The 18,080-nt window shown below is 42.1% G+C and overlaps 1 protein-coding gene across 1 annotated transcript in view; it reads left to right on the forward strand.

Annotated features, from left to right (window-relative positions):
* Positions 1-12,646, forward strand: part of LOC123752072 (uncharacterized) — a 106,222-nt gene extending 93,576 nt beyond the window's left edge. Inside the window, exons 5-6 of the mRNA XM_069302307.1 lie at positions 10,664-10,843; positions 11,131-12,646. Of these exons, the coding sequence (XP_069158408.1) occupies positions 10,664-10,843; positions 11,131-11,640 (690 nt within the window). The 3' untranslated portion in view covers positions 11,641-12,646. The remainder of the gene's footprint in view (positions 1-10,663; positions 10,844-11,130) is intronic.
* The last annotated feature ends 5,434 nt before the right edge of the window (positions 12,647-18,080 follow it).

The following is an 18,080-nucleotide window of genomic DNA, read 5'->3' on the forward strand; positions in this document are numbered from 1 at the left end:
AGGTCAACCAGCAGGCAGAAGACTGGCTCCAGACCTGTCAAGATGTCTTCCCTGATATCAACACTGTCCGCGCCGCAGTCAAGGTTTGTCTGTCTGTCTCTCTCTCTCATGTATTATAGTCGGTGGCTTGACGCATTCTCCTGATAGTTCCCCCCTTTCTCTCTCTTTCTCACACACACACACAGACACACACACACACACACGGTGGCTGAGCGGACACCACGCTGGACTTTTGATCCTGTGGTCCTGGGTTCGATCTCGGGCGCCGACGAGAAACATTGGGCAGAGTTTCTTTCATCCTAAAGATGAAAGAAAGTTTCCAGAGAGGGAGCCGGTCGGCCGAGCGGACAGCACGCGGGACTTGTGATCCTGTGGTCCCGGGTTCGATCCCAGGCGCCGGCGAGAAACAATGGGCAGAGTTTCTTTCACCCTATGCCCCTGTTACCTAGCAGTAAATTAGGTACCTAGGTGTTAGTCAGCTGTCACGGGCTGCTTCTTGGGGGTGGAGGCCTGGTCGAGGACCGGGCCGCGGGGACACTAAAGCCCCGAAATCATCTCAAGATAACCTCAAGATAACCATCCTATGCCCCTGTTACCAAGCAGTAAATTGGTACCTGGGAGTTAGTCAGCTGTCACGGGCTGCTTCCTAGGGTGTGTGTGTGGTGTGGAGAAAAAAAATAGTAGTAACAGTTGATTGACAGATGAGAGGCCGGCCGAAAGAGTAGAGCTCATCCCCCGTAAGCACAACTAAGTGAATACACACAAACACACACACAAACAAACACACACACAAACACCCCCCCCCCCCACCATACACAACATGTGAAAATATACCGACGACACGAAAATTGAACATGAAATATATTTAGAAGACACAAAATAGGTACAAGGGGGCTCCAAGACAGGTTTGCAGAATGAACGACCGATTGGCGCGTTCACATCAATGCTGAATAATGTAGGGTTCTGAGCTCAGGTGATAATGATGGATTCTCAGATATCAGCGGGACGATGTTGAAATTGGGAGGTGTGAATGTAAGGAAGATCTGGGAATCATGGTTAATAGGGAGCAGAAGCCATAAAACCAATACATATATGAAGGGAGAAAGCAAGCTGTGGATATATTTCTACAAGCATCAATAATAAGGGGATCAAATGTCATTCTTCAACAATATCTTATTTATTTATTTATTTATTTATTTATTTATTTATTTATTTATTTATTTATTAATTTATTTATATATATAAATAAATAAATAAGGCAGGTCCTTAATCTAACAAATAATATTAAGTAAGTAAATTTTAGCAAAATTTATAAAATGTTAACAGGTACATTGAAAGAAAAAAAAAATAAGAGAGAGAGTGGTAGGTATATTAAAGAACATCGATAGCTCTGATTGATAGCATTGACAGCTTGATTGATAAATTGACAAAAATTAATAGGCACAATAAGGCATCCTGAGCACATATAAGATGACAGCAATGATCACAATGGTAAAGTTGTTTGGCTTAGGGGAACCGGATAGCATTAGATTCAGTGCGAGTTTAAAGCACTAGGTAGGAAACTATGAAGATGAAATTAGGTACTTTTTGTTTTTGTTTTTGAATGACGCAAAAGTTGGACAGCTTTTCAATTCATTAAGGAGTGACTTCCATAGACTGGGCCCCTTTATTTGCATAGAGTGTTTACACAGATTAAGTTTAACTCTGGGGATATCAAAGAGATATTTATTTCTGGTATGGTGAATATGAGTCCTATTACATCTGTCCAGGAAGAGAATCACAGAAGGGTTTGCATTTAAGAACAGGGTTTTGTAAATGTAGTTGCCACAAGATAATGTGTGGAGTCAGTTTATGTATAACATATTTAGGAAAATAAACAAAGGGGGCTGAGTGTTGTCTGAAAACAGAGTTTGTTATTGTTCTGATAGCAGATTTTTGCTGGGTGATGATTGACTTGAGGTGGCTTGCAGTGGTTGAACCCCATGCACAGATACCATAATTAAGATAGGGATTAATTAGTGCATAATATAGTGAGAGGAGAGCAGAGTTAGGAACATAATATCTGATTTTTGAGAGTATACCAACTGTTTTGGAGACTTTCTTAGTTATGTGTTGAATGTGGGTACTGAAGTTGAGTCTCTTGTCTAAGTATAGGCCAAGAAACTTTCCATCCTTTTTATTACTGATGTTAACATTTCCTATCTGAAGCTGAATTGCATTTGTTGATTTGCTTCCAAATAAGATGTAGTGGTTCTTTTCAATGTTTAGTGTGAGTTTGTTGGTTGACATCCATAAGGGAACTTTTTTAAATTTATTATTCACAACATTATATAATGTGTGTGTGGGTTTGGGTCTGAGTAGTTGAGAGTAGTATCATCAGCAAAAATTTAGGTTTAAGAATGTTAGAGACATTAGGCAGATCATTGATGTATATAAGAAATAAGAGAGGTCCTGGGATGCTGCTTGTGGCTTCCCTACGGTTAATGGTAGAGTGGGAGAGGTTATCTCATTGATGGTTACACATTGGAGTCTATCACTAAGATAGAATCAGATATAGTTCAGGGCAAGGCCTCGGATTCCATAATGATGGAGTTTAAGTAAGAGATAGTTGTGATTAACAGTATCAAAGGCCTTTCTCAAAGGTCTATGAAGAGTTCAATCGGAAACTCATTTTTGTCAAGGGCTGAGTAAATTATATCAAGGAGACTAATAACTGCATCGTTGGTACTCTTTTGAGAGCGAAAGCCAAACTGACAGGGGCTGAGTATGTCGAATTTTACGAGATAGGAGTAGAGCTGTTTGTAGATAATTTATTCAAATATTTTTTTTAATATGGGTAGGTTTGATATTAGTCTATAATTGTTTATGTCTGCCGGATTGCCTCCTTTATGAACTGGCGTTACTCGTGCTTTTTTAAGGATATCAGGGAAGGTATTATTACCTTCCCTGATATCCTTTATGAGAACTTTATTACAAGTTGTAACAAGCGGAAAATAGAGAGTTTCGGTTTGTTTTTCCAGGGTATAAATCAAATTACAATTAAATTTAAAGATAACAGGGTAAGATTATACATATGAGTAAGATTTTACTATGATACTGAGGTAGATGCTTACATAAGTACAAGGAGACTTTACTGATTAGTTAGGAACTTTTATGGATGAGAGAACATTATTTACCCAGTAGAGCGAATGACAGCACCTAGGACAAGGTTAGGTTAGGCTCAGTCGCTCATGAGTTACTTTCAGTATTGGCTTTGGGCGGATTCTGATTTTCAGATAAACCACATTCAGTAAAGAAGGCCAGTAGTTATTGGTCACACTTTATTTAATATCTTTTTGCTGTTCTTTCCTTCTTCACAATGATCGTTCCATTCCTAGTGTAGCACTGCTTCATAACACCCGGGAGTTGTTTGTTCCATGCCTAGTGTAACACTGCTTGATAACACCCGGGAGTTGTTTGTTCCATGCCTAGTGTAACACTGCTTGATAACACCTGGCAGTTGTTTGTTCCATGCCTAGTGTAGCACTGCTTGATAACACCTGGCAGTTGTTTGTTCCATGCCTAGTGTAACACTGCTTGATAACACCTGGCAGTTGTTTGTTCCATGCCTAGTGTAGCACTGCTTGATAACACCTGGCAGTTGTTTGTTCCATGCCTAGTGTAACACTGCTTGATAACACCCGGGAGTTGTTTGTTCCATGCCTAGTGTAGCAGTGCTTGATAACACCCGGCAGTTGTTTGTTCCATGCCTAGTGTAGCACTGCTTGATAACACCTGGCAGTTGTTTGTTCCATGCCTAGTGTAACACTGCATGATAACACCCGGGAGTTGTTTGTTCCATGCCTAGTGTAACACTGCTTGATAACACCTGGCAGTTGTTTGTTCCATGCCTAGTGTAACACTGCTTGATAACACCTGGCAGTTGTTTGTTCCATGCCTAGTGTAGCACTGCTTCATAACACCTGGCAGTTGTTTGTTCCATGCCTAGTGTAGCACTGCTTCATAACACCTGGCAGTTGTTTGTTCCATGCCTAGTGTAACACTGCTTGATAACACCTGGCAGTTGTTTGTTCCATGCCTAGTGTAACACTGCTTCATAACACCTGGCAGTTGTTTGCGAATCTTGCTTTTGATAGGCGCCATTTAGTTCACATAGTTCAGTTTTGGTGACTATATTACACAAAGAACATATATTCACTTGAACGCGTCCAGAGAAAGTTGACAAAGTTAACATCAGGAATCAGATACCACATACACGAACAGATTAAAACAAAAATCAAAGTTACATTCGCTAGAAAACAAAGTAAGAGGGAATATGATTCTAAATATTGATGAAAGTGTATTTCAAACAGGATCTAAATAAGTAAATATATCAACACAAAATATATATATATATTTAATTTCATACGTTTAGACTCAAGAAAGACCTCGTTAAATACTGGTTTGAAGACCAGTTTATTTATTTGTTGAACAAATCATACCGGGAATCGTAATGAACATTGGGTTACTGCATTGTTTTAGTCGAAGGATAGACATACATATAAATGAGTTTAGGTGGATATAAATAGCAGCTGCCTCATGGGGTAATAGCTTTTTTTTCGTTTCATGTATTCTTATGTTTTTAAATTATTTATTCTCATTGTGTTGGTATTGACAGGTGCAGGAGACCATCAGGGAGGCCCTGGAGATGATGACCACAGAGACAGGTGTCATTACAGCTGTTCCCGTCCACCTGGGAGACTCAGACTCCACCATCATGGAGAAAGTCGAAAAGATTACTGGAGGAATCTCCCAGTTAACAGTAAGTTTATGACAGGTATTCTACATACAATAATTGAGTTCCAACTGCCCGTAGGTGATAATGGGGCTGACACTGCCAACAGGTGATAATGGGGCTGACATTGCCCACAGGTGATAATGGGGCTGAGACTGCCAACAGGTGATAATGGGGCTGACATTGCCCACAGGTGATAATGGGGCTGACACGGCCAACAGGTGATAATGGGGCTAACACTGCCCACAGGTGATAATGGGGCTGGCACTGTCCACAGGTGATAATGGGTCTGACACAGTCCACAGGTGATAATGGGTCTGACACTGCCCACAGGTGATAATGGAGCTAAAACTGTCAACAGGTGATAATGGGTCTGACACTGCCCACAGGTGATAATGGGACTGACACTGTCCACAGGTGATAATGGGGCTAACACTGTCCACAGGTGATAATGGGTCTGACACTGCCTACAGGTAATAATGGGGCTGACACTGCCCACAGGTGATAATGGGTCTGACACTGCCCACAGGTGATAATGGGTCTGACACTGCCCACAGGTGATAATGGGTCTGACACTGCCCACAGGTGATAATGGGGCTAACACTGTCCACAGGTGATAATGGGGCTGACACTGCCCACAGGTAATAATGGGGCTGACACTGCCCACAGGTGATAATGGGTCTGACACTGCCCACAGGTAATAATGGGCCTGACACTGCCTACAGGTAATAATGGGGCTGACACTGTCCACAGGTGATAATGGGACTGACACCGCCCACAGGTAATAATGGGGCTGACACTGTCCACAGGTGATAATGGGGCTGACAATTCCCACAGGTGATAATGGGACAGACACTGTCCACAGGTGATAATGGGGCTGACACTGCCCACAGGTGATAATGGGGCTGACACTCCCCACAGGTGATAATGGGGCTGACACTGCCCACAGGTGATAATGGGGCTGACACTGCCCACTGGTGAAACTGGGACACACACTGCCCACAGGTGATAATGGGGCTGACACTGCCCACAGATGAAAAAGGGGTTTGACACTGCCCACAGGTGATAATGGGTCTGACGCTGCCCACAAGTGATAATGGGGCGGACACTGTCCACAGGTGATAATGGGGCTGATACTGTCAACAGGTGATAATGGGGCTGACATTGTCCGCACGCGATTATGGGGCTGATACTGTCAACAGGTGATAATGGGGCTGACATTGTCCGCACGTGATAATGGGGCTGATACTGTCCACAGGTGATAATGGGGATGACACTACCCACAGATGATAATGGAGCTGACAACGTTTGTGGGGAACCGACTTGTGGGATATATATTTACTTAATTTTTATAAATTTATATAGAATTTATATTTTATATATATTTCGATAGCAAATTGTGTGATAATTTAAGTAGACTTTATTTCTTCAAATTCTCACAAATTGACTCCTTTACACATTAGGAGGCGGGGGGGGGGGAGGTAATATTAAATTTATATATGTAGTCAATCAAAATTGATTGACTAACATTCACTACAGTATTAGACTATATTTATTAGTAATTAAAATAGGGAGGCCTTATCTTATTGTATGGTCGGCCTGTTCCACCAGGTATAAACAAGGATGATGGTATTGTATGGTCGGCCTGGTCCCCCAGGTATAAACAAGGATGATGGTATTGTATGGTCGGCCTTGTCCCCTAGGTATAAACAAGGATGATGGTATTGTATGATCGGCCTGGTCCCCCAGGTATAAACAAGAATGATGGTATTGTATGGTCGGCCTGGTCCCCCAGGTATAAACAAGGATGATGGTATTGTATGGTCGGCCTGGTCCACCAGGTATAAACAAGGATGATGGTATTGTATGGTCGGCCTGGTCCACCAGGTATAAACAAGGATGATGGTATTGTATGGTCGGCCTGGTCCACCAGGTATAAACAAGGATGATGGTATTGTATGGTCGGCCTGGTCCACCAGGTATAAACAAGGATGATGGTATTGTATGGTCGGCCTGGTCCCCCAGGTATAAACAAGGATGATGGTATTGTATGGTCGGCCTGGTCCACCAGGTATAAACAAGGATGATGGTATTGTATGGTCGGCCTGGTCCACCAGGTATAAACAAGGATAAAGGTATTGTATGATCGGCCTGGTCCCCCAGGTATAAACAAGGATGATGGTATTGTATGATCGGCCTGGTCCCCCAGGTATAAACAAGAATGATAGTATTGTATGGTCGGCCTTGTCCCCCAGGTATAAACAAGGATGATGATACCAAATAATCCTTATTGTTGAGGCTGGTATCAACACCATGTGCTGGTGTACCAAGTAACCGTTCTGTGCCCTCTTCAACTGTTCCTGTCTAAGGGCACTTGTAATAATGGCAGGAATCCTATAAATATATATGACAGTTATATCAAGGCAAATATTGTTATATTAATGAAGTGATGAGAATATTACTCACTGTGTGTTGGTCGCTGCTGTTTGTGCTAACCGGTTCGCCCTACATATACCTAACATAACTGGCCAGGACTTTAGAGATAATAAGGGTTTCGGTAATACACTTCCCTTAGAGTAGACGTGATTGGAGTTGATAACAGGATCACTATTAGTCCTGTAACTCCTTTGTTCAAGGGAATTATAGGAGCAAGACTTCCTCCAGCGACCTTGTTGATAAACAATGGCTGACCACTGATGCCTCCCTTCCACTGACAACCTGGCTATCTCTTGTCCACATGTCAATAATTGATAGAAAGGTTACATTTACTCTATTTTGGTACTAATAATTAAGCTCATTCAAGTGAGATGTTTTATGATGTTAGGAGTCCAAAGACTGCTGTATTAAGAATTATTCCCAGCAGAATAACTGGTGAAATTAATAGCGATGTGGCAATGATATCCCGTTTTCTACTGACGGAAAAATCCCACTATAGACTACATTTTCTATGAGTAAACTTGTTTATGCAACCAAGCAATATTATTTGCCTATTGTATTAAATATTAGTACATGGTGTCGGGTTTTTCGACACTGTCCACAGGTGATAATGGGGCTGATACTGTCCACAGGTGATAATGGGGCTGATACTGTCCGCAGGTGATACTGGGGCTAACACTGCCCTCAGGGGATAATGGGGCTGATACTGTCCACAGGTGATAATGGGGATGACACTGGCCACAGGTGATAATGGGGCTGACCCTGCCCACAGGTGATAATAGGGTTGGCACTGCCCACAGGTGATAATGGGGATGACACTGGCCACAGGTGATAATGGGGCTGATACTGTCCGCAGGTGATACTGGGGCTAACACTGCCCTCAGGGGATAATGGGGCTGATACTGTCCACAGGTGATAATGGGGATGACACTGGCCACAGGTGATAATGGGGCTGACCCTGCCCACAGGTGATAATGGGGTTGGCACTGCCCACAGGTGATAATGGGACTGACACTGTCCACAGGTGATAATCAAATCAAATCAAACGTTTATTCAGGTAAAAGTACACGCGTAGAAGATTAGTTACAAACATAATGTTGGATATATAGATAGAGCTAGTACATACAATACCTAAAGCCACTAGTACTCACAGCGTTTCAGGCAAGGTCAGAGGGGGAAAAATCACTTAGACTAAAACTTAATAGTAATTGAATTTAAAGTATAAATTGCGTTGAAAGAAAAATAAAGATAAAAGGGGGGGAACATGGTAGAAAATAGCCAATATACAAGTTGGTCAACAAACAGCATTGTTTTAAAATAGTAAGACATGGGTTGACATTTAGGGGTAAGATAGGCTACATGGAGTTAATTAGGTAGTACTTAGTTTTCATCTTAAACTGGTTGAGAGAGGTACAGCCTTTGACATGATTGGGAAGGTCATTCCACATTCTGGGTCCTTTGATTTGTAGAGCATTTCTAGTCTGATTAAGTCGTACTCTTGGAATATCAAATACGTATTTGTTTCTGGTGACCTGGCCCATGGGTTTTGTTACAACCTTCTAAGAAGCATTTAAGGTCAGGATTGACATTACAATTCAGAGTTTTAAATATATAGAGAACACATGAGAGAATGTGCAGTGACTTAATATCTAACATATTCAAAGATTTGAGTAAGGGTACCGAGTGCTGTCTGGGGCCAGAGTTAGATATTGTTCTAATAGCAGCTCTGTGTTGAGTAATTAGAGGACGTAAATGATTTTGGGTAGTAGAACCCCAAGCACATATACCATAGTTGAGATAAGGATAGATGAGAGAGTAATAGAGCGTCACCAGGGTAAGGCGAGGTATATAATATCTGATCTTAGAAAGAATGCTAACTGTTTTAGAAACTTTTTTTGCAATATTTAGAATGTGTCCCTGGAAATTCAGCTTGTTATCGATGAGGACACCAAGGAATTTAGCATCAACTTTACTACTGATTTGTATCTTGTTTATTCTTAGATTATTTTCATTTGAGAATTTATTACCAAACAAAACATAGAAAGTTTAGTCAATAATGACGGTGAGTTTGTTGGCAGTTAGCCAAAGATGGTCTTTATTTAGTTCAGTATTTACAGTGACATTCAGAGCAAGAGGGTCAGGACTGGAGAAAATGAAAGTTGTGTCGTCAGCAAATAAGATGGGTTTGAATAATGGGGTGACAGTGCCCACAGGTGATAATGGGACTGACACTGTCCACAGGTGATAATGGGGCTGACACTGCCCACAGGTGATAATTGGGCTGACACTGTCCACAGGTGATAATGGGGCTGACACTGCCCACAGGTGATATTGGGGTTGACACTGTCCACAGGTGATAATGGGGTTGACACTGCCTGCAGGTGACAAGGGGTTTGACACTGTCCACAGGTGATAATGGGGTTGACACTGCCTGCAGGTGACAAGGGGTTTGACACTGTCCACAGGTGATAATGGGGTTGACACTGTCCACAGGTGATAATGGGGCTGACAATGTCCACAGGTGATAATGGGGCTGACACTGCCCACAGGTGATAATGGGGGAGATACTGTCCACAGGTGATAATGGGACTGACACTGCCCACAGGTGATAATGGGGGCGACACTGTCCACAGGTGATAATGGGGCTGACACTGTCCACAGGTGATAATGGGACTGACACTGCCCGCAGGTGATAATGAGGCTGACAATGCCCACAGGTGATAATGGGGCTGACACTGCCCACAGGTGATAATGGGACTGACACTGTCTTCAGGTGATAATGGGGCTGACACTGTCCACAGGTGATAATGGGGCTGACACTGCCCACAGGTGATAATGGGGTTGACACTGTCCACATGTGATAATGGGGATGGCACTGTCCCACAGGTGATAATGGGGCTGACACTGTCCCACAGGTGATAATGGGGCTGACACTGCCCACAGGTGATAATGGGGCTGACACTAGCCACAGGTGATAATGGGGCTGACACTGTCCACAGGTGATAATGGGGCTGACACTGCCCACAGGTGATAATGGAGCTGACACTGTCCACATGTGATAATGGGGATGGCACTGTCTCACAGGTGATAATGGGGCTGACACTGTCCCACAGGTGATAATGGGGGTTACACTGCCCACAGGTGATATTGATGCTAACACTGCCCACAGGTGATAATGGGGCTGACACTGTCCCACAGGTGATAATGGGGCTGACACTGTCTACAGGAGATAATGGGGCTGACACTGTCCCACAGGTGATAATGGGGCTGACACTGTCTACAGGAGATAATGGGGCTGACACTGTCCCACAGGTGATAATGGGGCTGACACTGTCTACAGGAGATAATGGGGCTGACACTGTCCCACAGGTGATATTGGTGCTAACACTGCCCACAGGTGATAATGGGGCTAACACTGACCACAGGAGATAATGGGGGTTACACTGCCCACAGGTTGAGGACCTCCGCAGGATGAGGGCGCCCGTCAGGAGGCTGGTAGAGACGGGACTGGTGTTGGCCGTCCAGGAAGACCAAGATGGCCGCCGCTCTGCCAGGATAACATTACAAGATGGTCAGCTCTGCCTCCACCCACTCCTGCCTCAGCCTCCACCCACACACGCCCACACTCTCAAGGTACGCCCACACCCACACACGCCCACACTCTCAGGGTGCGCCCACACCCACACCCTCAAGGTGCGCCCACACCCACACACGCCCACACCCACATACGTCCACACCCACACACGCCCACACCCTCAAGGTGCGCCCACACCTACACACGCCCACACCCACACACGCCCACACCCTGAGGTTACTGCATTACACCTATGAGTCTCTCTTAAGTGATTAACACACTTGTATTCGTCTTTAGTTGTCTTAATAATTAACTTCTGTAATTATCCTAATGTATATTTTTTCAGTATGAGGACGTTGTGGAGGCCTCGTCCTCCACCCTGGCGTTCCTTGACCTCAAGTGGGCGGGGTCAACACGAGGGCGGGTCACCATCCAGCTGACCCTTGACACTGGGCTGGCTAGACAGTTCATGCTGTTATGTACCGGCGAATTGGGTCACAGCTACACAGGCACTAAACTACTGTGGGTGTGGAACAAGGGGCAGCCAGAGGAGTGGGTGGTGGGCGGAGACTACGAGAGCAATGATGGCGAGGGCGGAGCCTCACTGCTGCCTGATCTGAAGGCGGAGTACGAGTCCTCAGGCGCCGCGGGGGCTGTCTTCTCCCGCTGGGGGCTGTGGCCTGCCCGCAGCGCCCAGTTCGTCATCATCACCAGGGACTGTGCTGAGGGAGGGCCACTGTGGCCCTGTGTCTTCGGGGAGGTGGTGAGCGGCCTGGAGGTGGTGAGGGCAGCTGCCAACCACAGTGAGGTCACGGAGGTCACTGTGGCGAACTGTGGTGTGGTGTTGACACTATAGTTCACGCTACCACCGCGACGGCATCTGTGAGACGCTCACAGCCAACTGGCCAGGCAACAGGAGGATATAATCACCCCATTTACCAGTCTTCCCTTAGAGCTAACTTTAGCCTCGAACGATGTCCAGGAGCAACGTCTACTTGCTTGGTTGGTAAGACATTGTGGTGGTCATTGTCACGGCCTCTCCCTTACTACTCTGTCACGTGCTGGGGCCTGGCACCAAGCTGGGACTCTCTCTCAGGTCGACGAAGAACTCTGTAGGGTAAGGCAGGCCCTAGTCAACAACGGCTTCTCTAATGGTTTTGTTGAAGACATCAAAAAAAGAAAGGTGAAACGCCATGCAACCTCTGAAGAGTCAACCAACACAACACTTGTACTCCCTATTAGAATATTTTACAGGAACTTCTTTTCGACGGCTCATAAAACGAAGGAAAGGGTTCTGAAATATATTGTTGATAGTAACATCATCCCTACAGACAAAGATCAGAAAATACAATTGACGATTTACTATAAAACCAAAAAGCGTCCAAGCTACTCATGAAAGACTTCCCAGACTCCAAGCAGAACGCCTTAAAGGGAACCAACGTCGCCTATGCCTTCAAATGCCCACTAGGTACTGTAAGCCCCAAAGAACTCAGAAAATAGGCAAGACAACAACGTCTCTTTCCAGGCGATTAACGATGCATAAACAACAGGGCTCCATCAAGGAACATATAATTTCTTCTCACAACCAGACCGTCACCAGAGAAGTCTTAACAAACAAGACAGAAGTCATTGATAGGTATAGCGATAGTAGAAGGCTCGACATCTGCGAGGCACTACACATCAAAAAGTCAACACCAGCAATCAACAGCCAATTAATACACAACTATATTCTACCCACTTCAAGACTCCGAACCAATATAGAAGCATCAAGAGGAAGTGTTGATGCTATTGGATGCTATCTGTAACATGCCTTCTGCAGTTACTTCCATTCTTATGTTTTTATACCCATTGGTTCGTGTTCTATCATGTGCATATGTCAATCACATCACACGAAATTTTTGTACCATATCACCTCACCCAAATGCGAGTATAAGTATCAATGTATTTTGCGTGTTTACAGGTTACAGTTGTGTGTGTAAATTAAAGAATATATATATATATATATATATATATATATATATATATATATATATATATATATATATATATATATATATATATATATATATATATATATATATATATATATATATATATATATATACATACATACATATACACACATATATATCATCATCCCGACGGCGTTCTGATGGTAATCTTGTTCATAGTTATTTTATCAAATCAAAACGGTCGTGATGGTCGAGTGGTTAAGGTCTCCTGTACACCAGTTACATAGTGCTCCTGGCAGTATGGGTTTGAGTCACTTTGGGGAGTGGAGTTTTCAGATATATATATATATATATATATATATATATATATATATATATATATATATATATATATATATATATATATATATATATATATATATATATATATATATATATATATATATATATATTACCGAAAAAGTAAGATTAATAATTCTAACACGAATTTTCTCTATGTTTCTTATATTTCTTTTCACTGTTGATGGTAACTGAAAAATCAATTCTCCAAAATTCATTTTTATTTCTAGTCTGACGCGACACTTCAACGCGTTTCGTAATAACTTATTACATTTTCAAAGACTTTAGTTTACACACACACAACTATAACCTGCAAACACTAAACAGAGTTTAAACAGCTTTGATTTTATACTTGCATTTGGGTGAGGTGATATGTTACAACAGTTTTTAGATGAGGTGAAAACAAACTTTCAACACAAGACAGAACACGAAACAATGGGTATAATATTTTGCAAGTTGAAGGGAAGAATGGAAGTAACTGCAAAGGGCCTATTAGCCCATACTTCTTGATGCTTCTATATTGGTGCGGAGTCTTGAAGTGGGTAGAATGTAACACTGCTCTATTGTACTGCCACCCTAAAAATGTACCACTATAATGGAACACCACTATAATGGAACACTAAACTATCCTGAGTAACACTTCCCCATTGGTTGCACTTGGTAACACTTATGGGCTGACATATGATGATTACACCGGGACTACAAAGTACACTGCCAACAAGGAGATGCTAACACAGGATGAAATACGCTGCCACCATCTGCCTTTGACCATTGAAACTATATCAAGCAACGAGGCAAGAAACATTGCTTGACGTGGAGAGTACTTTCTATGACTGTCATTAATTATGTAAGCGGTTGTCAGCCACTATATCCAAAAGGCTAAGAGGATTCAACAATTGACAAAGACGGGAAATTTAACGAGTTTATTGAGACCAAAATTATGTCAATCACCACTTATAAATGCTACTCTAACACTGGCAAAAAGTTAAGAAATTTGGACATGGAACAAAAACTCAGAGACCACACACATTACCTTAAGCTATCTGTCTCTCCCTGGCTGAGATGTTCTTCACAGCCCCGCTCTCGATCCCGGTGTACCGCACTCTGACTTTTCTAAGTCCCTCCAGGACCTCTATATACAACCCCCACAGGGGGAGGGGGAGATCTGCTGTTGCTACCCACCAAAAGTGTACAAACACTCAAGAAATATTTCAAAAAGCTTGTTTGACATTCACCATACACTCTTCAAGAGAGGAGTTATTAATTACGTGTGTGGCTGACCTCTGACCTGGCCAAAAGGGGGAGATCCAGGGATGTTTACACATAAGAATCTGGAGTCTAATTTCCTTGCATGAAATATTACATACTTGAAACTATGCTGACTAAGACTAACCCAGGAATTTTTAATCAATATACAAGATAAACCGGAGGTCATCTGGGCTGACCTTTTGGAGAAGGCTTCCCTGGGTGTGAACTCTAAGGGGGGGGGGAGGTCCTGGGTGTTACAGCTCCCTTTCCCCGGAGTTAAGACAAAATCGGGTGTATGATAATTAAGCCCAATTTTGTCTTATCCTAACTCATCCAAAATACCACAACTAACCCTAAAAGAAAAAAAAATTGCCAGTGACATAATGATAAAAGTAAGCTAACTAAATTAACATGAAGCAAAGTACATTATTCAGTTATACTGCAGTAAGAACAAAACATAAATGTATAATGAGACACAAAAGTACAAAAAGAATCCTGGCAAAAGAACCAGCAATGATACCGTCACACATGATACAATTCTGATATCCTAATATGACAATAAGGTATATCAATGAAAAAAAAAAATGCAAATCCCGACTGCACCAAGGCAGTCCAGCCAGGCTCCCTCAGAAGGCTGGAAGGCCAAAACAAAAAATCGCCTTAAAACTAGCATGACATAAAAAAAAAAAAAAAATTCCTAATGGAACAGGAAAATTACAAGTAACTCAAGATAATATAATGTCAAAATACAAGGAATAACACAAGGCTACATAATACAACCCTGAGTGACAATACATGGCAATAACGAATACTATGAAACAATGACATATCCTGCCTGCACACTAGGCAGGCTAGCAAGCCTTCCTCAGAAGGTCTAAAGAACAAAACATACAAAAAAAAATGAACAGCAACATGAAAAAAATATATATATAAGTAATATTCCTACTCTAACATTTAAATCTAACTAATTAAAAATAACAGGAAACATTATACCTAAGTGAGCATACCCCAAACATCTGCTGGGTACCTCATGACCCACAGCCAAACGTATGAGTTATACAAGTTATAAAACATGGTAAAAATACAACAATAGACATGAAGACTCATCAATAGAACCGTACGTTAACAGAATACTTGTGGGCCAATCCATATACCGCACAAGACAATAGTGCCAGGGTCAATCTCCATGCACCCTGCACACACTGAAAATAAGACTACCTCTTACCACAACAGAAACATTACTTAACATTACAACATTTTAATGAAATAAAAAGACATGCAAATATTAAAAACAAATTATGTACCCATACACTGGTAACAAATAGGGAACCTGGACACTCATCACCAGGACAGACTTATCACATAGATACATACATGAAATAAAATAGTAATAAATTCCAAGATAAAGTTTGTGCTAGAGACCCAAGTCATCTAGCTACGAACACTGTCTTGGACCACTTTTTCTAGGCCTAGTGACTTTACATCCCCATAAATGTTACACTTTTAACCCAATTAGACAAAACTATTTGACACCGTTAATAATAGAGTCATTTCTCTGAACCATCATTCGTAAATCTTGACACATTAATGTTCGTGTTTATATACGCGTTTTCTATCGTGCATCCGTTATACTCTCGCGAGGTGGCCTGATGTTGGAGACCCGATGCTGGTGGCGATGTTGGAGACCTGATGTTGGTGACGTGATGTTGGAGACGTGATGTTGGAGACGTGATGTTGGTGACGTGATGTTGGTGACGATGTTGGAGACCTGATGTTGGTCCAGCGTCTCCCCGTCGATGATGCCTGCATAAGTAGTAGGGTGTAAGACGCACAGGCTCCTTTTTTTTTCAGGCCAGAGGACCCCTGTGCGGTGTAAGACGCACAGGCCCCTTTTTTTTCAGGCCAGAGGACCCCTGTGCGGTGTAAGACGCACAGGCCCTTTTTTTTTCAGGTGAATTTGGGGAGTCACAGATTTGGAATTAGGGAATTCTTATAATGAAAAATAATGTCATACGAGTTTATTAAAGTTCTTATGAGAAAAATAATTTCCAAGACATAGAAGTTTGTTAAGGGCTTATGGAACAAATTCAAGTAACGTATGTAGCTCTTTAGGGTTTCCATGAGAACTCTACGGACATGTTTTACCTGTTTTCAACTTACAAATATCGTCTATGTAAGCCTTAGTTATTCATGTAAATTTAGAAAGTTATCTGTATAAGTCAGGGGCTCGTACATCACACCCCCCTCCCTCCCCCCTTACCTCGCAATCTGTCGCCTCACCTGTGTTTACTTTAGACGTCAGCCAGACACGGCCTTCAGGTCACCTCGGTAATCTTATCTTATCTTCTCCATAATATCTGGACCGTCCCTCCTCTCTCTCTCTCTCTCCTCTTCATATTATTCTCTCTCTTGCTATTTTCCCACATCGTATGTTTTCTCCTTTTCATTAAGCAAGTCAGTTTTACACAAATAATTCGTGTTAGTAAGCATGTTCTAGCTCACGTTCCCCCACCTTACTCCCCTGTCGTATAATGAATACTATCATTCCAATCCCTCTAAAATTTTAAAATAATCATATTTCAAACATAGTTCAATACAGTAATTTAGTTACCAAGCTCCAGCGCTTGTCCTCCGCCTTAGCTCTCTCTCGTATCTTCGTTAGTATCAGTCCAATTTCCCTGAAATTTTTACCCTCTGTATTTCAGGCTCCGTAAATAAGATCAAAACAGTTATCGAGCTCCAGCGCTTGTCCTCCACCTTAGTTCGTTTTATACAAGATCGTTAGTAACAGTCCAATTTCCCTGAAATTTTTACCCTCTGTATTTCAGACACCGTAAATAAACTCAAGTCAGTTATCGAGCTCCAGCTCTCGTCCCCGCCTTAATTCTCCTTCGTATCTTTGTAAATAACCCATCAATTTCCCGAAAATTAAAAGCAGACATACTTCAAAGTTAGTAAATAAAATCAAGTCAGTTACTGAGCTCCAGCTCTCGTCCCCCCACCCTCTTCCACCCTCAAGTCTTTAACCCATCAATTTCCCTGAAATTTTTACCCTCTGTATTTCAGACATAGTAAATATGAAGTAAACAATTATAAAACTCTAGCTCTTGTCCTCTGTCCAAGTTCACTCCTGTAAATTCATTACTCTCAGTCCAAATCCCCCTGAGATTTAAACACCCAACTACATTTTCAGACATAGTAAATAAAAACCAGTTCAGTTATCAAGTTTCAACTCTTGTGCCCCCAGCTTAGTTCATTTTGTACAAGTTCTTTATTTCCAACTAAATCATCCTAAGATTTAAGATCACCTTATTTTCTAACGTAGTAAAATTAATCTGGACATTAGCCTTAGATCATCAGACATAAATATATTCGATCAAGCCCGTCTCCAGCCTAACTCTTATCCGAGTACACACATAACCCCAACCTGTGTAATTATCTTTCACCCCCTCCCACCTTCCTCCATCTCATCTCATCTCACCTTACCCTTTCCCTCCCTTACCTTCTCATCCCCAACTTATCCAAACCTTCAATAATCGTACTGTATTTGCATATTTTCTCTATATTCACTGTCTTCTTCGTATTCTCATCCGTGTTCACTCCATGTTCTTCAAATGTTCACAGTCCCATTCAGTTCATATTTTCACAAGTATCTCCATTTTTTCTGTAATCTTTCTCTTAGTCTCATTATGTTCTCTACAAATTCTAGTCATATTTTCCATGTTTTCATGTTCATCACATGTTCTCTTTACAACTT

The sequence above is a fragment of the Procambarus clarkii genome, chromosome 5 (assembly GCF_040958095.1).
Source record: "Procambarus clarkii isolate CNS0578487 chromosome 5, FALCON_Pclarkii_2.0, whole genome shotgun sequence".
NCBI classification, from domain to species: domain Eukaryota; kingdom Metazoa; phylum Arthropoda; class Malacostraca; order Decapoda; family Cambaridae; genus Procambarus; species Procambarus clarkii.